At 33.4% G+C, this 24,241-nt stretch overlaps 3 protein-coding genes across 5 annotated transcripts in view; 1 reads left to right on the top strand and 2 right to left on the bottom strand.

The window, feature by feature from the left end:
• Positions 1-2,081: 2,081 nt before the first annotated feature.
• On the bottom strand, positions 2,082-4,178 carry Ass (argininosuccinate synthase). The gene is given in 14 exon segments (XM_018446313.1): positions 2,082-2,209; positions 2,212-2,269; positions 2,380-2,468; positions 2,600-2,681; positions 2,684-2,789; positions 2,852-2,932; positions 2,934-3,022; positions 3,024-3,084; positions 3,181-3,326; positions 3,547-3,563; positions 3,566-3,783; positions 3,948-4,009; positions 4,069-4,089; positions 4,092-4,178. Coding segments are annotated over 14 exon segments (1,245 nt in total).
• A 1,158-nt stretch (positions 4,179-5,336) lies between these two features.
• On the bottom strand, positions 5,337-12,900 carry Rop (Syntaxin-binding protein Rop). 2 transcript variants are annotated; one of them, XM_018446355.1, is made up of 11 exons: positions 12,829-12,900; positions 9,497-9,793; positions 8,714-8,817; positions 7,763-7,911; positions 7,419-7,634; positions 7,247-7,345; positions 6,963-7,170; positions 6,631-6,879; positions 6,347-6,534; positions 6,110-6,264; positions 5,337-6,002 (listed from the first exon to the last, which is right to left on the bottom strand). In XM_018446355.1, exons 1-11 carry the CDS (start codon positions 12,854-12,856, stop codon positions 5,941-5,943), a joined length of 1,755 nt encoding a protein of 584 aa, XP_018301857.1. In that variant the 5' UTR covers positions 12,857-12,900; the 3' UTR covers positions 5,337-5,940. The 2 variants fall into 2 exon arrangements, with proteins under 2 accessions (XP_018301857.1, XP_018301856.1); XM_018446354.1 differs by lacking the exon at positions 8,714-8,817 and adding an exon at positions 8,290-8,393.
• Positions 12,901-16,576: 3,676 nt separating this feature from the next.
• raskol (Ras GTPase-activating protein raskol) overlaps positions 16,577-24,241 on the top strand; it is a 350,704-nt gene continuing 343,039 nt past the window's right edge. For both annotated transcript variants that reach the window (XM_018446324.1, XM_018446322.1), the window contains exon 1: positions 16,577-17,073. In XM_018446324.1, coding sequence (XP_018301826.1) covers positions 17,025-17,073 — 49 coding nt within the window. In that variant the 5' untranslated portion in view covers positions 16,577-17,024. The remainder of the gene's footprint in view (positions 17,074-24,241) is intronic.

Genomic DNA, 24,241 nt, shown 5'->3' with positions numbered 1-24,241 from the left:
AATAATATAAATTATTGGCAGAAGCTATTGAAATATGTTAAAAAATTATACTCATAATTTTCTTATTGAGTAAATGCTAACGATATGAATGCATTCAATTTAACGATAAAGTTGATAAATTGCAAAATGTTTCTGCTAATAGTTTGTATTACCAGTTTACTATTATTTCAATATAATGTCCTATAAAAAGTGAATGTTATTTTTGTTTCTTTTTTGTTATTACATATTTCTCATGTGTGCGATCAGCACAAGTGAGCATATTATTGCTTGACAATGTGTGATAACCAAAAAAGAAACAAAAAGAAAGGATATAAGTGCATGATAGAAAGAAAGGGATAATTAGGAGGGAGAATGAAAGTGTGAAAGAGAAGAGGAGTGCACGTAATAGATATTAAGATTGTATAATATGTAGCTTGTAATTGTACATAAAAGGTGAAATTGGCAGCATTCGGAATACAAAATATCTATGTATAAAATATTAAGTACTAATAATACAAACGTCTATGTATGTGATAAGATTTATAAGAAAGCCGACATATAGATTATATAATCAATTAGGATCTCAGCATAAGTTAGGATATAACATACACCACCCATATTTCTAAGTAACACCAAAATCACTCAGCTCTGTATCAAAAAGTAATTTTTTATATAAGTTCCCACGAACGCACATCATCTCCAATAGAACACAAATTTTAGCAACTTACTACGATTAACGATAGCGAACATTTAAACTGGTTGTACATAAATAATAACGAAATGAAAAATAAATGGCTGAAGTAAAAGAGATGTTGCTTGATGTTGTTAAATAAGGAGGGAAGGAGAGAGAGAGAGAGAGAGAGAGAGTGTGTGTGTGTGTGTGTGTGTGTATGAGATAAAGAATGAGTGAGAGAAAGAGCAGTTGTTAATTGAGCGTTAATTGCGTTCGTGTATCTATATTTCCTTTTTTCGTTGTATCGATGGCGTTAGCTCGTAAAATTACTTTCGTATTTATGTTAAATATAATTTTTTATAAATAAATCGAATTAAAAACTGATTCAAATACTACAGTGAGTTTCAATTTTTCCAATCTTGTAACATAATCTGTTGGTAAAATATAAAAATTTGAGATATACCAAGTTTTTTGACAACCTTAGTTTTCTCCTTTTTTTTATTAATGCTTTAGAGGTTACGTAATTGATATTGCACAATACATTTTTTTTATTGAATCTTTTTATGACGCATGTTTGCAATTTTGATTTATACATATATGTATCTATTATAAATTTCTCTACTTATTTAACAACATCAATCTATACATACATATATATATATATATATATAATCTGTACTATTATTAATTATTAGAAATAAAACGAAATAACAGGTTTCGATATTTGAACTAATATTAACGTGCAAATGTGAATACAAGAGTTATTACACAGATTATTCATTGTATATGCATGAGGAACTTTATTCCCTAGTGTGTAATTTTGCATGTTACATAATACATATAAAACAGAGTGATGCGAAACGAAACGCGAGTATAAGGAATCTGTACAGAAAATCGCTCAGCCGAGATATAGATATATCAGAAAAAAAGCGCTGTCATGATTTCATACTTGACGGTAGTTTCTTTCTTTGAATTGCTATGCCGAAATAGTGCAGATGCAGAAGAAAAAAAGATCACGCACTGTGTATACTATTAATATATCCGTAAAGATATGGTATATTGTATTGTAATCTTCACGAATATGCTAAGGTAATCTTAAGATTTAATTAATTAATTACTAAAATGAAAACAGAAACGATGTAGTAATAGTGTTTTATTGTGAAACCTCACCTTCCTCCCACGACTGTTGCATGCGCGCGATCCGCAAAGCGATTGGACTTCTAGAGACGGTTTTTGTCTAGAGTTAATTACATTTTGTCACACGATTACTCTTCTTGCTGCGATAACTTTGCAAAGCTTTCAGAAACCATTCAGTTAATTGTCGAATTATGTCTGAAGAAAATACGCGTAGATGTTAAGGCAAATAAAGTAGCGTGGAGTTTTAACGCAGTGCGTCTTTTATTCATGAAATTCGCAATAAAATCTTGATTCAAACATTGTGTTGTTTATTGAAACGATAAAACTCCTTTAGTCTCAGAAAATGCGTGCGGATAAATCCAGTATCATTCACCGGTTCGTAGTCGTCCTGTACGTCCATTGAGACGAGAGGTTGGTTGACAACGAAATCTCGCTCGATCTGGCGATCGTCATAGCTACAAGAGAGAAGAAATGATATTCCTTTATCAGTTATAGACTAAAAAAATAATCATGTTAACGATAAGAATAATTGCCCGACAATAAATTTTGTGCTCTAATTAAGAATCTTGCGCAAATCCTTTCTCTTGTACAGCTGCAGCCTCAACTGTGTCGTTTACGTATCTTTGCGAATGCTGGATGCATTCTCATACGAAATCGCATTCCGGTGAAAACTAGAAACCTTTTTGGTGAGGCATTTTTTTAAAGAATTTAATCCAATTTGTTTAGAGATACTTTTGTAGTTTTTATATATAGTTATATAGTTTTTGTATTTTATAATTTTATATATTGCATCTCCGCATATCTGACTACCGTTATAAACGTAATCTGACATCTTATCTGTCAGATAGGATTTGACTCTCGGAATCTCGCGATCCAATGTAAATACGTACATATTTCCAAGTCTCGATACGCGACTTCTAAAATGTGAACATCTGGCGACTCGTAAACGGCTCGAGACTGAAATTGAACAAATATTGTTACAGTCAATTTTATGCATTTCGTAAAAATTTTATTTTACAAAAATAGCTTTATAAGTAATATACTTTTAGTCTAAATGTCTATCCGGTATCATGTGCACCGCCGATCTCATTGAGATATTCAATTATTGCGAGAGGAACATTGAATATTTTCCCATCTTTTAGACTTTACGTTAATCAGGTATTTCTTCTTAAAGCTAATTTCAATTTCTTCCGCTTGCAAGGTGGAATCGATTGGATCAGTGGTCGTTTTCAGTCATTTTGTAGAGTTTTTTCGGCGCTGGAATGATAGGATCCTCTAGTATTCCTGATTCGTAACTATATATAAATTAAAATTATAAGATTAATATTCTTTTAATGTTCCTTTCAATACTTTTCTCGTTCGTATAACGAGAACACACTCGTGTTATACACCTAATGTGTACGAGATTAGCATCAGTGCTCCACGGTTCCTTTGACGTTGCAAAGATCGGGATTCCATTTCGTCGTGCGTACTCCAGTAAATCCAATCTTCCTTGGAACTTGGTATAAAATTTGACTTCTCTCCACGTAGCTAAAATCTTGATAATCTTTTATAATTAGTTTAAAATTTGACACGATTATGTTTTAACACTGTATTTTTGTACTCGTGAAACAAGAATACATGGAACATTTCCACAAGAATCTAGAATTTAAAATAAAACTTTTGTTACTTTATTTTTCCCTATATATATTTTTCATATTTGTTTTCCTATTGCTCGTAAAATCTTTGATGAAATCGATTTAAACTATTTAAAGTACAGTAATTTCAGGGTACAATAGCAGTTCAATTCAAAGCGAACTCGATCATTCCCTTTTCCAATTGTCTCATGCGCGATGATACTGGAATCCTCAGCCTTTGCGGCTTTTATTAAACTTTAGCTGATACACGGTCATGCTATGGCAGTACCCAGAAGATATCTTCTCTCATACAATAAACCACAAGCCACACAGGAAGTTATGAACACTTCTCTGATATCGTCTATCACGATCTTGTAATAATTAATTGAATTTGTCGTGTAAATTCTTCAATTCAATGAAAGATTGGAACATTTTGTGTTTCATTATAAATACATTTAATAAATAATGAAATTTATATAAACTATACAGTTTCCGGTGTTTTTATCTCATTTCGTATTGTCAAAAGATATTTTATCTTGGCGGCATCAATTTTGAACGCCTTGTCTTTAACTGCATCGAAGTCTTCTTTTTGCCCGATGTTTGTCTAAATCAAATTCTTATATCGATTTGTTCTAGAAAGGATTTATGTAATTACAAAAATACTACATAAGCGATAACTTGATATATCCTTTTTCTTTCAACCACAACAATATGCAAGAGGTATCTAAACCACCGTTATATGCTAGAATTACTTTTCCTTTTAACTCTGACATCTTTTACGGTCTCATTTTCGACAGAAATTTAAACACTGAATTAACGGAGGAGAAAACAGTTGGTAATAACAGTACTCAGTAATAAAGTTCGCTGCGTTTCTACTTTAAATGGAGTAGTTTTGTTGACCCTCGGATTAAGGCGTCTCTAGACGAATGGCTAATGTTTATGACACATATTCGCTAAATATTGGTCTATATTCAATATGGATAATTATGTCAAGTCTGTAAATAATATTTGCTAATATTGGTGAACTTTGACTAATATCACCTTTATTGATAACCTTCGGAAGCTTCATCAGCTGTAATAGATATATCAAGATTTTTCTAAATAAGACATCATTTAAATAGATTTTTTTCTATCATATTTATTATCATATTCTCTTATAATTCTGTGTTCAATTGGCATAGATGTGGCATAGTGATAATTAAAAAGAGACTCAAGAGTAGAGCGCATCATAGGCCTTTATAAGTAGAACATTGCTCAGACTATAATCTACATACATACATATATATATATTATAACAGGATATACTTTATAAATATTGTTTAACTTTGTAATAATCTCTCCGCTAGTAGATAGCAACATTTATTGACATTACATTAATAATTATTACCAGTATTCATTGACAAACGCAAGTTTCTGATCGGAAAAGCGTTTCTTTATCACAACTGTAGAACAACGATTGCGATAAATTTTACAATATATACTGATTTATATATATTATAATTGTTGTACCTGTATTACATTCAACAAAAGCAGTACTAATCCAATTTGTCAAAGAGAGAGCTGAAGATTTTTTCATGTATCGTGAATATTATATATTTATAAATTACATTAAATATAGCATCTGAATTGGCGATCTCTGGTAAACTGAGGAGTGTATAAGAGTATATAAACCGATAAAAGTACAGATAAATAAGTTAACAAAGGAAGAATAAGTGTCGGGCTGTATATCTAGTGATTTTCTGTATGTATTTAGCGATTTTATTTTACATTCAATACCATTAATTAGAGATTTAAGAAATAATAATAACTTAATATCGAATAAATAACTTTATATTGCTGTTACATCGATAATACATTTAAAGAGAATAAAGTCAAATGTGTCATGACATTTATAGATTTAATGTCTCTATTATAATAGAATTTTTTAGAAGAAGTAAAAGTATGCTTGAGAACAAAAACAATTTACACTTAAGATGTCAATTTGAACATGGTAGTGGAACATAAGTTCCAACGAGAAAAAAAAATAACAAAATACTAATAACAAGAAATGTACAAGAATATCACGATCTTTTTCTGTGAAGTAAACACAGCTTCACAAATTCCTTTTTATTACTGATAAAGAATAATGATGATATATTTCTAGAGCTTTGTTAAAGATTCGATTACGATACCATTGAAAGGTTCGATTATACAGCTTCGTGCGATTTATATCAATATTGCCAGAGTGTCTCATACGATTGCTGATTATGTATTCGCGCAGGCACTTGATAACTCGGTCTGATCAAGACTCTTCGTGCTCGATTAATACACGAATACTTTCATTGTTATTCAACTGACAACGGGATACTTGCTTGATTTCTGTCCGAAATGCTTTCGCTTAAAGAGAATTGACTTTGTGTTCGTTATTTAGTTAAATAACCTAATTTCATACTCGAGATCATTCATAGCTTCATAAATGGTATTAGTGATGGAATTGAAGCTAATGGCAAATTAGGAATTCAGGAATGTTATCTCTTTTTGTTAAATATCAACCATTTAGACGTGTAGTTTACTCAAATCATTCAGGAATGATTTTGGTGTAATTATATGGGATGAACCTACAAAAATATATAAATATTTTATAATAATAGATAAATTTTCAATCATGCTTTGGTTATAAATTATTTTTTATCTTAAATAGAAATTGGATACAAAAAATTCTTACCGATTATGACTTCCCAATTTTTTAATGCGTTTGTAACTTCATATGCACATCGTATTTCAGAGAAGCACATTCCTCCAACTACAAAAACAATCAAACGAGGAACGTTTTTGATGGTCTGTTGACCTTTATCTTTGTGCCAGTGTCCATATCGTGCGCTACAAGTTTATAAGTTATTGATATTTTTAGAAATCTAATGACAACAAATTTAGATAAAGAAAAAGTATCACTATTGTATACCTGGTTGGTGCATGATATCCTGAACTAGCTGCTCGTCCGGCAAGAAACGGAAAATGTTTAGAATCAAGTTTATCCTCGATGGAATCCTCCATAACGTCCTTGATGATTGGCGTCCAACGGCTCATTTGGTAAGTTTGCTCTGTGATTCTTTCCTTACGTGGTACTGTATATAACTTTTTACGATTGCTCTGTAAAACGTTGCAAAAAAATAGAATTAAATCACTATTTAAAATGTTACTATAAAACTTTTTAATATGAGATATGATTTGCAACTTTTAACTTACATCTACAACAACATTAATGCCGAGATTTGCTATATTGACAATAGTCTGTTTATCATCAACAGATACTTGTGCATGGTGAACTAAACGATTAAGATTTTCATCGGTGATGCCGTTTTTGCTGATGACATATAAAGCTATGATGCGTATTTTGTCCAAATGATTTACAGTTTGATCAAGTAAAATCGGTGTGATATTCCTCATATGATCTTTGATACGTTCGCCTTCTGCATCAGTACCCATGGCTAAGTCCTAGAGAACACGATAAAAAATACTTATAATTAAAAAATATCTTATTAAATGGATTATAGGGTAGTGATTATGATATTACGCACTTGCTCCACTTTACAAAGTTTATCTACATTTCCTTGATAACGCTTCATGCAATCTTCGGCTAATTGTAAATGTGTAGCATATTTGCTCAATTCTTTTTGATATTGCGGCATCTTTTTGATCATCTGTGACAAGTCTCGCATACTTTGCTTATCGCCCTGCGGCATTCTTTTTGATTCTGTAAACTTTTTCAAATTTTTAGTGACGTTCCTGAAAAACAACGTTTTATTGCAATATTTATAATTATTAATCTTTTGGAAAGTTCAAGACTTATGTTTATACATACTGAGAGACTACGGCAATATGTTGATGCCTGAGTTCAACCCATAAATCATCATTTTCATCCAATAATACTTCTTTTTCTTGACCCGCTGTTGCCTCAAACCTATTTAATATTATATGACATTATTAAAGTTTTATTTTAAATTTGTGCAATTGTGTTAAATTTATTTAATTACCTATAGACATCATTATCAATGTCCAGCAAATCATATGCCATAGCTTGCAGCGTAAGTTCATGTAGCAAAGGTGAGACGCAATCAAATCCTCTATCTAGAATCAATAATTGAGAACGAGCTTTCTCAGGTCCTTCTCCCATTGTTGGTTCATCAGCTTTGTATGCATCTAGTTTCTGTTGTACCAATTGAGCGAGTTCAACATTGCGGTCGAAGTCACTATGATACATATTAATAGCATTTATTTAATCCTATCAAGAATTGTGTAATTATTCTTCATCAATAAGAAAAGAAATTACAATTAACAATAAGTTATTGTTTTTAAATCATATTTAGATCGAAATTACCTGCGATATCTAACTGATGGATATTCTCCAAGTGTGGCACAAAGTGTTGCAATTTGTTCAGCAATACGTTCCATATTGGCTGACCTCAGATTAAAGAAAGAGGGGTTGTAAAAGCAAGCGAAAGTTTCACGCGAATCCAGCGAGAAGACCTAAGAAAACGGCAGATTCAGTTTTGCGATATTCTCATTACGACAAAGAAAAGTAAATTTAATTACAAAGTTTTGTACTTAAAGCAAAATAAATAAGCATGCCAATTAGTAACTTTAAAAATAACAAAATCGGGCTATACGGCTCACATTACAAGCATGTACAACATACAGATATTTTTGAGTCAAAAGGAAAAGTGGTGTGAAGACTTTCCTCAACAAGAAGTCTATATCGCCTAGTCTTTTGCAATCTAAAAGTAAACTGACGATCCGGAAAAAGCAGAAAAATCTCTAAGCTTGTGAATGCTCGAAGATTGAAGACAAATCTCGCGCTCTAGAGCTACAACTAGCGTCTATTATTTTCGTCTGCTTAATCGTCACCTGCGATTCGTACGGCAAGAATGCGATGTTGATCTCTTTGAGGGTTTTGATCTTTTTAGCAGCAAGAGACTTGCAGATTTCATTGAACAGCTCCTCCGGGCATACTGGCATCAATTGCAAGCATGAATGCATTCTGATTATTAGTATGTGCTTGTTTATGAATAATGTGAAAGGCTCAGAGGATGGACTGGACAGATCGGATAAGAGGATAACGCGGTATTAATATCGTTCCGATTTACATCCGGACCCGTGCGGTAATATCAAATTTACGTGATTAAAGACCGAGAAGTGAACATAGAACGCGTGAATGAATAATTATTTTATAGCGTTTTGTATATGTGTCTCTGTACGTGTGTGTATGCCCATCACCATGAAGGACGAAACGATCAAACATTTTTTCTTGCCATAGTGTTCGTTGCTTTACCTGCTCTTCATATGGTATGAAAGCGATGTTGATCTCTTTTAGTGTCTTTGTGTGCTTAGCTACCAGCGAATGACACAATTCTTTGAACAACTCGTCAGGGCATGCTGCAAAGAGATATACTGAGTATGTCAAAACACGAGAAATTAAAAAGAAATCGAACCGATAATTTTGTACGATCGTTCTTCTCAAAACATCAGAGCTTATTAATTTATATTTTATGAGAGAATCTATAAACCCATATCGTTATGAATTTAGATGATCGGATACCTCGCATGGAGACCTGTTGTGGGAATTAGTAGGATATATAAATAGGTTTAATTTAACGAATTCGAATAACTTGAACAAAATATTTAAGATGTCTAATTATATACTAGTATGTACCATTATTCAATATTATATTTAATATTATATTTAATATATTAAAAGTATTAAAAATGATTTAATAAATTAATAACTAAAGCACATAACTAAACAATAAATTTAAATTTGAGTAAATATTAACTCATATTGAATTATATTTAAATAATCTGTACATATATATATCACAAATTGTAAAATTGATAAAACGATCAAGATAATTCTGTACTAATTAATTCAGAATAAATGTGTTTTCGAAACTTCTGAAAAGTAATTACTCTATATTTATTCTACTTTTTGCTTTTTCTATTTTGACAGTCAATCTACGAAATTGCAGTCTTTCGAAAAAAAAAAATTGGATAGTTTGGGATTCATTTTTGGGAGAGGATATCCTTAGAGAATACAGGATTAAATGGTAGGAAATACCTTCCGTGAAGTACACATGGGCGACTTTGTAAGTTGTTCTTGTCGGATTACTGAAGTCATCGATCAATTTCTGCACCGACGGATTACAAGGCGTAATGAGGTAAATGGCTTCCATCGTCGGCAGAGGTTCGCGCTTCTTATTGATATCCTCCACTAGAGTGATACCCTGAGCGCTGATATCGTGCATTTTGCAGCAAGCGGACACCATTCTCATGGCGAGCTGATCCACTACCAAGATTCGCCATTCTACCCCACCTGTTGACTTCTTCTTTTGCTTGATCACCTCGTTCATAATCTCTGCGACGTGAGAGAATTAATTATCCCGGTGATAAATTAATAGAGAATTGTGAACTTATATTGTGAACTCTATCCTCAGAGATAGGATAACTTCAACTTGGGCAACAATACAAGAACTAAGTAATTGAAGCAACTATTAATTTTATATTTTGCAAGATTTCATACATAAAATTTTAATTAGCAAATTTTATAAGCAACTTTATCTCTTTTTAACGAAATGCAAATTATAAAAGAATATTCTTTGCTGCACAATTGTACAAAGTGTAACATTTATATCACACTTTGTAATAGAGAAATCAATACTTTAGTAATTACATTTCTCTCGCAAGGAATATGTATCTATATGTTATATACGGTGCGTGTTTCATTGAATATATAAACCAAACGAATACATATCGTTTATTTGCTTCAACGACACAATTCGATAAGTATTATTTTTTAGTTTAGTAGAAAAGCAGAAAAAGAATGAAAATACAAAAAAAAAGGAAAATTAATATTACAAAACTATAATGATTTAAAATATTGAAATTCATTTTCAAAAAAACTTTGTCTGTGTGTTGTAACAAATCAGCGGCGATAACTAAAAGAAAAAAATATATTATTTCAATCGGTTTAACTTCCATTTGTTCATCATGTTATTCAAGTCTTAATGTTAACACAATGTTCTGTCTGCATCTATGACTACCGCACTCTTCTCATATTGGAATTTTCGAATATGTTATATCAACTTTTTAATTCTGTGACGAGGACAAGATTGATGTAAAGAAGTTTATGATACTGAATGATTGTAAGTTGCTGTCCATTGAGGATGGTCTCGTGAGAGAGAGAAACGTTTAGAATTTTAAAAATATATTATAATATTATATATAAATCTGAATTTGTTACACATGACAGCTGTTTGGTTGATTGCCCTTTATTGATACTTATTTGAAATTTTTTGAGCCTTTGGAGACTATTTGTAATTTAAGAAAAGAATATCTTTATGGATTAAGAGGGCCTCTACATAATTCGCAAATCGAAAACGTAGGTTAAATTGTAAATGTTGGCGCAGAATGACAATCATCGCACGCAAAATACACGCAGGATGAAAACCAACCGCACGTAATGAAAACACAAATGCAAATTTTAATTCTGCATCTGCGTTTGCGAATTACATCTTGCGATTCGCGAATTACGTAGAGGCACCTTAAAATTGCAATAATTGACTCGCGATAATTGCTAAGATCTTTTGTTTAATACTAGAATCGTCGATAATGACATTTTGACTGCGCTAATCATTTTAGTTTTTTTCCTTTTATATTCAATATACGAATATAAAAATATCGAAAACTGTGAACATAAAATAAATAATTCTAAAGATATAAATAATATCAAAATAATTTTTCACAAAATAAAAATGAGGGTAGGAAATAAACAAATGACACCTTTGGTGATTCTAGTGAGATACTAGAATTATGTTGTCTAAATTTTTGCCGGTTCTAATTTAAATAATATAATTAGATTATACGTTTGAAAAGATGACGAGCTTGTAATTTTCTTATAATATTATTTTATTTAAGAAATCGTTGGGAAAAATAATTAAAAATCAAGGGAAAATTAATTGTAGCTCCAACGAAAATGAGCAAGCATCATTAACTCTTCACACGAGTCATTGATAGTTGTTGATACCGCGATGATTAATTGATAATTAACCATGCTGACGGACTAGGAAGTCCTTTGACGTTTTCCAACACGTATATTGATCGTCTTTACAGAGAGATGACGTCACTATGTACAGGCACGTATCAACGAAGTTGCAAGCCCCGTTTTCTCGATATTCTCGTAAGTAAGAAAATCAGTTATTTATACGTGTACAAAACACGCAAAAAGATCTTTCTTGATCTCTAGTACAGAAGAATCAAACTTTGCGACTTTCAACTTTCATAAAGGATGTAAAAAAAGGGATTATTTAGCCGAATCATTTCTAAGAAATTTATATGAAAATCAGATAATTAATTTCTAAAATAATTCTTATATAGATAAAAAAAGTTCAAGTCAGTAATATTAGATCGTATTATATTGTACCTAATACATCAAATAATTTTGCTTTACGGAAGTTTCTGTAGCATTGACAATATAAAATCTTTATTTTGTATTAATATTTATGGAATATTTATTCCATTTAATATTTTCACGCTTTTAAAAACTACGCGTATATAACGTAAAATAATTCTGTACGTATTTTGCAAACGTATAGAAATGCGAATTAAATGGATAGTTTTATTTACACTCGTTTGATAACATCTTGAAATCGACATGAACTGCTCTTTAAAAGCAACAGTTTTATCGAGGAAGATGCGCCGTAGAAACACGATTGAAAACCTGAGGTAGTGCTCATCGCTGAATGAATATTTCGCATTTTTGCCAAATCTTCAAGATAAACACATAAATTTAATATAATTGAAACGAACGTTTCCTTCAATTATTTCACATCAAATAATCGCGCGTCTACGAACAATGACTGACGTAAGAATGTTTGTAAAAGTTTTCACAAAAATGTCCGTATTTTTTACATTTACACCTCGATATTCGTCAATTGTCCTCTCAGATATTAAATCAGTAACAATTCCAATAATAAGCTCAGTTTTTGACGTCGCAGAAATAATTTGTGTTTAGATGAGATGATCGACGCGCGACGATCGCGATAAGGTATACTTTTCCGTATTTGGCATCGAGAATTGAACTCGATAGTGCACCGATTGCGAGGTCAGAATTCTCGCAAGACGCGACGAAGATCGGATACATTTCTCGAGCATGTTCACGCTCGGCAGCAACGTTTGACATTTCTCCGTCTCTCCGGTTCCAGCCATCCGATGAAATCATCAGGGAGCGTGTACGCCCAATCAAGACGGATCTCTGAACGCGATTGCGAGATCGACTGACGCGAGATCGACGCGATCGAGACGCCGCGCGAGTCGCCTGACGATGACGCGCAATAATGTTTACAAATAAATCCTAATGCCGCGCGAAATTAACGCTTTTTTTAAGTTACTCACTTTGACCGACTTGTCCCTTGAGCGCCATTTTGACAGGACTGACTGTCGGTCCGTTCGCCAGATGGCGACGCGCGATGCGCTGACAATCTCTGAGTTGCGGCGCGAAGTTGGCCGAGTGTCTGCTTCGATCGGCACCTGCGCACATGAGGAGTACGAGGACTAGTGATGCGACATTTAAAAAAAAAATCGATTATCGTAATCATTTAAATTTCATAAAAAAGAATTTACGATTTAATTAATCGGGTTGAAATTAATCGATTCTGAAGAATCGATTAAAAATTCTAAATATATTAAAAATTCTAAATAGGCAGCGTTAGTAAAAAAACATATTATAAACAACTTAAAACGTGATCAATCGAGATTTTTAATATTTTTAACATTTTTTAGCTTTTTTTTGTATTGTTTAAAATATTTTTGAAGTTTAAAAAAAACGCAATTTCATCAACATCCGTTATTTATCGGCCAATTAAGGCTATGTTCCGTTATTCATTGCAAGTAGCGTTTTGTTCTTGTTTAATATTCGGTGAACAATAAAGATGAAATGCTATTTGCGGTGCTCGCAGTGAATAACGGAACGCAGCCTAAGTTTGAGAGTTGCCAACTGTTAAATTGAAAACTTATCATCTCTAACCTAATTTCTTGACAACAAATTTGTTACAAAAGTTGTATTTGTAAAAACACTCAAAATATATTTATATTTCAAAATTTAATTTATTATCCATGTCACACTTTTTCCTTACGATTAATAGGCTAGAAAATAAAACAGATTTAAAGTCTTACTGTTGGCAGTTCTCGTGACAAAGTTAGGCTGTGTTCCGATATTACTGCTAGTACTGAAAATCTATAGTATACGTTACGTGCACTATAGATTTTCAGTACTGGTAGTAATATCGGAACCCAGCTTTAATCGGCATTGATGAAACTGGCCTAGTGTTTTATTCTTTAAATTTGGAACTATGAAAAATAATCAATTCATAAATAATCGACCGCCAAAGAATCATCTAATAAATCGATTAATTTGCGAAAAAAGAATCGATTCTCGAATAATCGAATCAGAATCTCGCATCACTAACGAGGACTCGCCACTGCTTCGTGTATTATTAGCGATCCCGCTCCGATCAGCCAAAACTTTTTCACGCGTGTTTTCTTTTCCTCCTCCTCTTTTCCTCTCACTTCGAGGAAAAAAAGATACCCTACTGAAAAAAATCATGTCACAACGTTACATGAAATCATGTAATTAAAACATGTAAATCACGTAACGAATTGTTCCAAATCAGTACGTGATTTTTTAAAATGATGTAATTTGAAAAATCACATGATATTACAAATAATTTCATCCATTATGCGATTTTATAGTTATCGAATTTTAAAGAAATAAATGACAGAAATAGAAGAAAAAAGAACATATCGTGATGTGACTTTTCAAAATACGTAATTTTAAAATTACTTACTGATTTGGAGCAGGCTTGGAAAATTATGGTCGTTAAAATTACGAGAGACGGAATAAAGTGGATAAGAATCGAAGTTTACGTTTCATCGCGATAATCTTTTTATGGCATCGCGACCTGCTCCAGATTCGACTGTCACCCTCGAAATATTAATTTGGAAGCTCGCGACGACTTTAATCGATATCTCAGGTGTTCATGACAGATGATTTAAATATCACTTTTTGGTTCTTTTACAAATTCTTACGATGAGTATTAATGTATGTATAATGCACGTGCATGAACATTTGATATTAAATTATAAAATAATATAAAGCTTTTTTACGATGAGATTCTAGAAGTTAAAAATACGTAGCCGCAGAATGTTACGAGCTGCACAAATGCACGTGAATTTAAAATTGCTCTTGTTTCGATTAAAAAAGAAACTTCGGTAGACTCATGTATAATTTTATTTATAATACGTATCCCGCCAAGTACAAAGTAACTATAACATTACATCAACATTATTGTTTCCTACAATCGAGCCTACAATGTAACTGTTGCATAAAACACGTGTTATATTACGTTTATATTAGATCTTAATATTGAAATCCTTAAAAAATTATTCATTCAAAACGAGATAAATTATTAAAGACAGAAAAAACGAAGATACTGATGGCAAAAAGTGCAAGCAACGCGAACAAACCTATTGTCAATCAGAAAATTGTAACATTGACGTAATATTATTGTTAAATTTTGTTTAATGGGATATTTACAGTTATAAAAGTGTAAGCGAGAAAATCTTTAACAAAAATACCTCGTATTATTATTCAGTCTCATTAATCGATAATAATATATTAAAATAAGATCACTTATGCTCGTTTCTACCAATATAGTTGAAGAATAAGTTGAACCGAGATTAAGGCAGTGTTGGGAAAGTTCCTTTGTAAAAGTAATTAATTACAGAGTTACGGTCCTTTTCGCTCAAAAAGTAACTAGTTGCAAGTTACCGTTACAAGTTACCGATTCTGGAATAAGTAACACGTAGTTTCAGTTACAGTTACTTTAAAAGTAGTCGTGCTGTTTTAAATACAAGAATCTTATACATTCCTAACATTATACTTATACGTTCCTAACATTAAATTATTTTATTTACTTACTAAACGTACAATTATACGCTACATATTATTCATAATAAATTGATATATGTATAATATGTATACATATACATTTGAAATTAAAATTATAGGTTCAATATTAAGACGCGTTTAAATATTAAAAGAATCCTAACTTAATTCTTAATATACATTTACAAAATATGATAATTATCAGAGATATATTTCAATCACTGATTGCTTACTGAACACTTCATTTTAGTCAGCACTAAATATTAATATGTTGATAAGTAAGTTTGATATAAGATAATTATAAAAATAATGGTTAAATTAGTTATAAAAAAAATGTAATTGAGTTAAATTACAGTTATATGTATAAATAGAAAAAAAAGAACGAAGTTATAAATTATACAGTTACTGAAGAAAAATAATTCTAATAATAGCCACACATTTTTATCAGTGTAAATTAACTTTAATCTCGATTTAACTCGCTCTGTATCCGTTTCTAATTTTTAGAACTAAAAAAAGACAAAAAGTCAGTAAAACAAGATTAAAGTTAATCTATATTAAAAACGAGCATCAATTCGTCGTTAGTTATACACTTGAACGTAGCGGTAACTAGACGCGTGGAGTATCGAGACGACAAATCGAAGAACGTTCAGTCCGTTCGAGTGTTGCCGGTTAATATCCGCCGGTGTCGCGCAAAGTGTCGCTCGCAATAACTTTATCTAGTTGCCAATTTTCAACGCTCCTCTGCGAAACAGTCGATACTCGCAAAATCCCCCGATTGCGCGTGTGTATATTTTCATAACAGACCGCGAGTATTGAACTCCGGTATGGAAGCGACAGACGCGTCGGGATCAAAGTGGCCGATTTGTCGAGTGACACCGGTCGACGGTGATTACGCGTGACGTGCGCGCGAATAGACGCAAAGCAGCGAGCGATAGCGAGAACGGGCCGGCCACCTGACAACGAGAGCGAAAGGAGCGAGCGAGAGGAATCGGCGCGGGTGAGAAACAGTGGGAAAACGGAGCGGGAACGAGGGAGCGAGCGAGAGAGAGAGAGAGAGAGAGAGAGAGAAGGTGGGAGAGACAGACGGGTGGTTCTCGGCGCACCGACGGCCGACCGCGACGCGAGGATCGGAGTGGATCGGAGCCAGCCGTGCCGTGCCGGCTGCGCCGTTCGCTCGCTGCTGCTCGCTGCTGCTGCTTCAGTTCGGAGTCGTTCGCCGTCGCGTGTGTTTCGCGTTTTCCGCACGCGCGCGCGTCCCTCGTCCGAAGTGAGTGTGCATTCGCGGTGTGTTATTCCGGTATCTTTACTACGTTCATGGGACCACCCGCGCGTCTGCCCTCGTATACGGTGCGTATTCCTCTCACGGTCACCTTGGGACTACGCTACGTACGGATTACGTTCGGTTGGTGAATCTCTCCCTCGCGTGTCACCCCTCGTGTCGCGAACGCGTGACGAGAGGGCGAAGGAGATTCCGCGTGTTCCGCGGAAGAATGTGCGCCGCAGCGGTATCGTTCGGCGGTATCGTTTCCCAGTGATAAATCGCGGACGAGGGAGGAGAGGTTTGTCAGTGAGGTGATCAGTGCCTGACCTGCCGAGGGAGGAGATCGTCACCGCGACCTGGATTTCGCGCATACGGGAGACGAAGATGAAGCTGGAGTATCCCTGTCGCGTCGAGGGCTGGCTCAATGTTTGCGGTAAGTGCACGCGATTGATGTTTACATGTCGCGAGCGAGTGTCAGAGGACGATTATCGGAGCGGCGACCGCTTCAAGCGAAATTCAATCTTGTAGCTCGGCATGGCGATAGACGGTCGCCGGTTATTGAAGACCGATAATCATTCCGTGCTTTGAATTTTGAAATATCGATAGCTCGCAGTGTTCAGATAAGATGATTAAGAAGTTCTGCCGTTAAAATATGATTTGTTATTTCTCGAATAGAGACGTTGGAATCTAGCATTATTTGAATAAATCTAGGATCTGTTATAGGCTGCGTTCGGAAACTTCACCCGAATGTTCCAGTCATTGTATCTTTATTTATTGCTAATTAGGTATAAAACAATACTGTTAAATTTATAAGTCAAATTATACCTAATTTTTAATCCTTTCTACAAGTCGCCAGTGGTATCCGATATATCGTTAATTTAATTAAATAAACTTGAACAATTTAACTCAAAGAAACTTATTAAATTTGACACAAATAGTTGATGTTATTTACCAAGTGCTTACATTAATGTGGATGTTGTTTACCTTGAAATTAACATAAAAATAGATTTACATTTTGACGCACATGGAAGTTACTAATAATAAAATGTTATTTAATTCAAAGTATTGGGTTATCATTGCTCCTTTAATATTTATGAATAGCGAACGATATGGAAATGACAAACTCGGGCACTCTGGTGAAGTTTCCGAACGCAGCTCTTGTGTGGATACTCTCGAATAGTCGATTGACGTTTCTGAGAGCGTGCGATGCTTTGAAAATCGCGACGTATGTATCTATTATCGAAAAGAAGTGTCATATCTTCGAGGAATGCGCGTCAGATCGCGTGACGGAATTTTGCATCCCTGCGGCGTTTCCTGGAATGCATACGATTTAAACAGGAAATAAACTTTTGGGAAAGGCTAATGCGAAGAATCACTCATCCGTGTAGAGGTTTTGAAGCTTTGTCGTCTGAATTTAATTCCTCGAATGCACGTGCAACGAGAATGCTACACACTTCGTAGGTTTTGGCATCACGCGAACTGCATGCGCTTTGTTGCATAATGGCAAGCATTAAATCTGTATAATGGAAAAGATGGAGCAAATTAGAAATACAATGCATTTTACATTTGACTGAATGGGCTTCGGGAGTTTATAACATTAAATGTACATATATTAATTAAATTTTAATCATCTATCTCCAAATTATATTAAATTGATGTAACATAGAAATCTGACGTATATCATCATACATAATGACATAGGTATGAATTTTACATTTGGAATATTTGTGCATTTTTTAAGGAAAAAATTAGATAAAAAAATTTAATCTTTTTTATATTTCTGTTTTCTTTATTATCCAGACAATTTCGTTTAAACTTATGTCACTCAGAATGAGTGATTTAAATATATTTCAATTATTTTTATTTATTACAGTGCATTGGGTCATTGACATTCTCCGTTCTGAAAATCATTATATTGAGAGTAAAGCAAATATGATATTGAGTTTGATGGTTATCAATCGTATGTGTGTACACAGATAGTTGCGAAATTGCATACATTGATTCGATAAAATTTAATTTGTATCGAGCAAAGCTCACGCAGAATTTTACATTTTAAAGAAATCTTTGTGTGTGTGTGTGTGTGTGTGTGTGTGTTTCAATAAAATGTAATTATATATTATTACAAGCGAAAATGCTTGCGTTTGTACATGCAAAAACGGCACTATTTTCTAGGAAGATAATATCCTTGATCAAAAAGTTCCCGGAATTACCACCAGGTGATGCACTGAGTCAGCTGATTTGAGTTCTGTTTTTTTGGTTAGGTTGCCACATCTATCATTGACGTTTCCACCAAATTTTATCGCCATGGCTTAACATTTGTAAAAGTTACGCCGTCTTGAGTACATTTATCTCTGCACGGTTTTCGATATTTTACAGTTTTAAAAATGGAATTGAATTTGCAACATCCGTGAATTTTTGATCAAGAACGAAACGAATACCATCCAACAGCCATCGAATATGGCTCCCTGCGATTTTTTTCTGTTCGATCGAGTCAAAAAACCACTACGGGGGGGGGGGGGGGAGAACGCGTTTTAAGCCGAAAGGAGGTAATGGAAAAATCGAAAACCGTGCAGAGGTAGATGTACTCAAGACGGCGTAACTTTTACAAATGTCAAGCTATGGCTATAAAGGTTACGTTTACACCGTGCATTTAGGCCGCGGCCTATACAATAGACGTCCTTGTTTATCCTGTATATTAAACAAAGACACCTATCATATAGGTCGCGGACTAAGCGCACGGTGTAAACGTAGCCAATATTTGGTGGAAATGTCAATGATAGATGTGGCAACCTAACCAAAAAAACAGAACTCAAATCAACTGACTCAGAGCATCATCTGGTGGTAATTCCGGGAACTTTTTGATCAAAGTGGTATATATATTTCTTTTATATATAAATATATTATACATCGAACGGTCGAACTCATATATTATTCTCACACATTAACTGTCACAGCTTACAAACGAAAACTGCAGAGTGCAGAGTTAGAAAGCTTTTTATCTTTCACTGCGAGGAAAAAAAGTGAAGCATTAAAAAATTTTATGTTGAAGACAATTCGCGCGAAGTCTTTATTAACTACATTTTGCCGTCGTGTTTCCCTCTTTTTACTCCTCGTCGTCGTAAATAGACTTTATAGCTTGGTCGCTAATTCTTCCAAGTATCGTGCGATTGTATAATTTACTGTCGTTTAATGACTTTTTTCTCTCCATCTCTAGGATACGTGATGTCTGTTCATAACGGCTTACGAAATCCAGTAACAGTAAAAATGTAATAAATAGCAGTGAACTGTCGGATATTATGCGATAGTTTTTTTTTACATGCATCTCGTACGTTTCTCGCGAGATTTGATGCATAGGTCATTCCTTCTTTTTTTTTTGCACATTTCCCTCGCTTTCTTATCGAGACTGTCGCGTCGATATGTACCAGGCTCGCGAAAGAAAAAAGGAGAATAAGAGGGTGAAATTTCTTTCCATGGCGACTCTCATGTGGGTTCGGCGGGATTTCTTATGTCGGTAGGTTTAACGACCTCCTGCTTTTTCCGTGGATCTTATATAAAAATCGAGAAACTTCAATTTTTACGAACCGCCCGACACGTCGTACGTGCAGGCGCCTATCGATTCGTTAGCTGACCGAAGAAAAATCCTCGGTCCAGTCGTCTGTGTCGTGTCTGTCTTTTTACTATCGATACTGAACGAGGGCCCTGGTGTCCGTTAAACCCCATGACATTTTTGCAGGTTGACCTCTGAAACTCGTAAAGTTGACGTAACTTAGACTGCGCAACGTGATTATTGGGAAATACTGAGATCAGGAAAAATCTACACGTTGTTAAGAAAAGTATGTAAAATTATATGAACAAGTGTAAAAATTATGCATTATTATAACATACATCTTTCGTAGTGCAGATCACATCATGAAATTGACGTGAATTTAGTTCATCTTGAAATCCTTTAGAAATTTTAAAACACGAATGTAAGAGATTGAAAAAAGAATTTGGAAATTAAAATTTAAAACTTTATGTTCTTCTTTTCTCGATTGATCTCGTTTTAGTCTTAATCTCAGACTTGTATCCTATATGATATATTTTTGTATATGACATATGCTATAGACTTATAGACTGTCAATAAATGTAATCGCATCAAATATTTAAATATGCTACTTACCTTTTAACGTTCGTGTCTGAGTTTTCTTGCAATTTATTTATGTGTGAGCTGCAACATTCCTTTACTTCTTTACTGGCGATCATCTGCGATTATCTCGATAGCGTACTCGTGGGACTATTTTAATTTCCCGGTTTATCTTCATTGCCATTTTGTATCGTGAGTATCATCAAAGTATCGGCAAAGCCTCTATCGACCGTTGTATCTTTTTTCACTCTCGAAGCCTCGCGCACATTTGCATCGAAATGAAAACATTCCCATTTGATCACCATCTCCATTGCAGAGGCCTTTTGTCTTTGCCCCTGCCACTGAATGGACGTTCCCTGTATCATGAATTTGTACACATCCGCCATTCACGGTCTGTCGCGGGAACGTCCTTGTCTTTATTGAGATAGTCTTCGAAGCACTTCCTTTATTTTACCGTTTACTCTCTTCATTTTAGAAGTAACATTTTAGAAGGAAACATTTTTTTTCTTTTTTAGTTAGTCATTATTGGCACTTTGCACTATAACAATCAACTTAGTTACACGCAAATAACATTTTTTAATTACTGGACCATTTGCATTCGATTAAATATGTGCTATCATTAAAAATATTTTTAATGAATTTTAATTAATTTAATAAATATAATATATACGATTATAAAATAATATAACTATATTATACATATATGGTACAAAGAATAAAAATATCTCGGTATATACATTTGTAAGAGAACGAAAAATAATTTCTTTTTCTCATTGAAGTATATTTTTCTAATTTTTCGAGAGAAATGCAAGTGCAGCTTTCTTTTTTTATTCTCCGTAGTCGGCAGGATTAGCATAAATTGGTTAAGTTTGAACGACCGGCTTCGTAGTAGTTCGCGGTCATATTTCATACTTTCCCGTTTGCATACTCTTCTGGAAATAATAGAGAGAGCGTTTCCGCAGCACGTGACGAAAGGCGACGTGTTATTCACATAAGTCACAGATTACTGTCCGCGCAGGTAACCTGCCACTCCTCTTGCGTGTGATCTGCATGAATAAATCATACGAGATCGAGAGAAGGAGGGAGAAGGAAATGGGATGGCGGTAACCTATTTTATTCGATTTTAAAAACAAATTCACATTCTGTAACACGTTCTAAAAAATCTGTCGTATATATTTTTCAAATATTCGTCTCACAAATCATAACACATATTTATTTTTATTTTGCTTTAAAGTATGATCCATTGTTTAAGAGCTTCAATGTAACAAGGACGCTCGATATTATATAAACCCACTTTCTCCAACATGTTAAAAAATTTGAGAGAGCATTACGTTAACTATTAAAGTTAACTTAACGATGAAATACTTTCATTGAAAGAATTGATGACATCAATAAAAAACAGTAAATTTGTTCTTTTTAAAGAATCTTTTGACTTGTTAACAGAGAGATAATTATATTTTGATACTTCTCGAAGCTAACCTTTTTTGGTTATACGAATGTCCTTATCATCATTCTCGATTTACTAAAGCATTCCCCTGGCCGAATTATTGAAACTCGACTGTTGACGACAGCATGAATTGTTACGCGATTAAATGAGAAAAGTAATAGCATGTGATAAATGTCAGGATGTTCTTAATAAGCCTTATTTGGTAAGAAAATTTGGAAAGTGTTTTGAAATATGCAAATCGAGGCGCAAATGCTACATGCACACATACGTTGTCAATAAAAATTTTAATAAAAATTTTATCTAATAAAAATTGAGATTGTTATAAAAATAATTAGCTTCTCCGTTTCTTAAGATTTTAGATTTAATAGAAAATATAATAGATAACATAACTTGACAAAAAATGAACAGTATATGATTTGTTTCTTCTTGTAATGTTGATGTTAATTTATTTTTTTTTGTTTTAGATTATATATATAAAGTATATATTTACATTACAATAATTTACATTGTGCAATTCAATAATTATAACAAATTTTGAAGAAAAAGATATTTTTTCTATCATTGGGAAACCGAGTGGGAAACTATTAAAAAAATTTTAACGCACTGAAAGAACGATTTTACTAAAGTATCTAAAAATTTAATTATTAGATATAAATCTAAAAATAATTTTGTTGAACTATCAGAATTACGTAGAAATCTTAAATATGATGAACAATGTTGCAAAAAGTTTCGACAACCAGTTTGAGTATCCTGCATAATTATTTTAATGGTTCAATAAAATTTCTAGATCTGTATCTGAAAAAACGGCTACGGTTGCCACGACCAAAAGTCGCCCATCAATACATTTTTTGATTATAAGAACTATAATACGATTGTGATAACTGTAGGATTAGCATATTTTAACGGTTATGGCTGTTAAGATACGTCCATCTTACGGTTATCACAACCAAATGTATTGATGAACGAAAATTATCATTATTTCCGATTGTGACAACCGTAACATTTTTTCTAACTAAATTTTTAGATATTTCAGCAAAACCGTTCTTTCTGTGCAGGAAAAGTATTTTTTATTTTCGTTTGTTTGTCCATGACAAAACAATGATCGATGTAATAAAACGGACACTGTCAAATGTTATACGATAATTAATACTAATCCCACAATGCGTTTTATATATATATATATACATACATATATCATATATCGGTATTTCTGCACAATCTCCCGACGGAATGTGCGTAAATAATTGATTTATCGTACGATTCTCCCGCACAACGATTCCGTGGCTCTCGTTTAATTGAAGTTCGTACGCATACGGATCTCCGTTCACCACGATGCCACGATCAGGTTTATCAGCGATATTACCATTACTACTTCATTGTGGAATTGCACTAGTGTTCCCAGTAATCGATATCGCGCCGCACACCCAGCTGTAAGCACGCTCGTAAAGCTTGAACTCGAGTTCACGGCATTCCGACTGCTGAGATACGAGCTCTCCCTTTTCCGTGCCTCCTTCCTTCTCGTTTTTCTTCCCCCTGCTTCCAATTTTTTAGCTAACGATTTTATTTATTTACGTTAGACACATATTACGTTGGATGTATTTTGAAAAACATATTTTTAAATACTTTTTACTGTATAATACATTATATTCAAGCACGCGCATACAAATATTTCATTATGTTATATGCGACATAATATTTGATAACAGTTATTTGGCGTTAGAAACATTTTAGTTTCTTGCATAATAATGAATTTATATAGTATCTATATTTTACACTAAATTTTTAAAATTAATTAAAATTTCGTGTGTGTGTGTTATATATTATATTTTATAATGCTACATAATCGTTTAACATAACTGTAGTTTATAATTAAGTAAATGTATTTCCCCTGCTCACAAAGACCGATCGATAGAAATTACTTTCTCACTCAAGCTGTTAAACTCGTTTTATATTGGTTTAATTAATCGAGTGGCTGGATTAAATCATATATAAGGATAAAGTTTTTTTTTAACGGTGAGGAATAGATATATT

The sequence above is a fragment of the Mycetomoellerius zeteki genome, unplaced genomic scaffold (genome assembly GCF_001594055.1).
Source record: "Mycetomoellerius zeteki isolate Tzet28-1 unplaced genomic scaffold, Tzet1.0 scaffold179, whole genome shotgun sequence".
Classification (NCBI taxonomy): domain Eukaryota; kingdom Metazoa; phylum Arthropoda; class Insecta; order Hymenoptera; family Formicidae; genus Mycetomoellerius; species Mycetomoellerius zeteki.
This window is presented reverse-complemented; position numbering and strand designations above follow the sequence as displayed.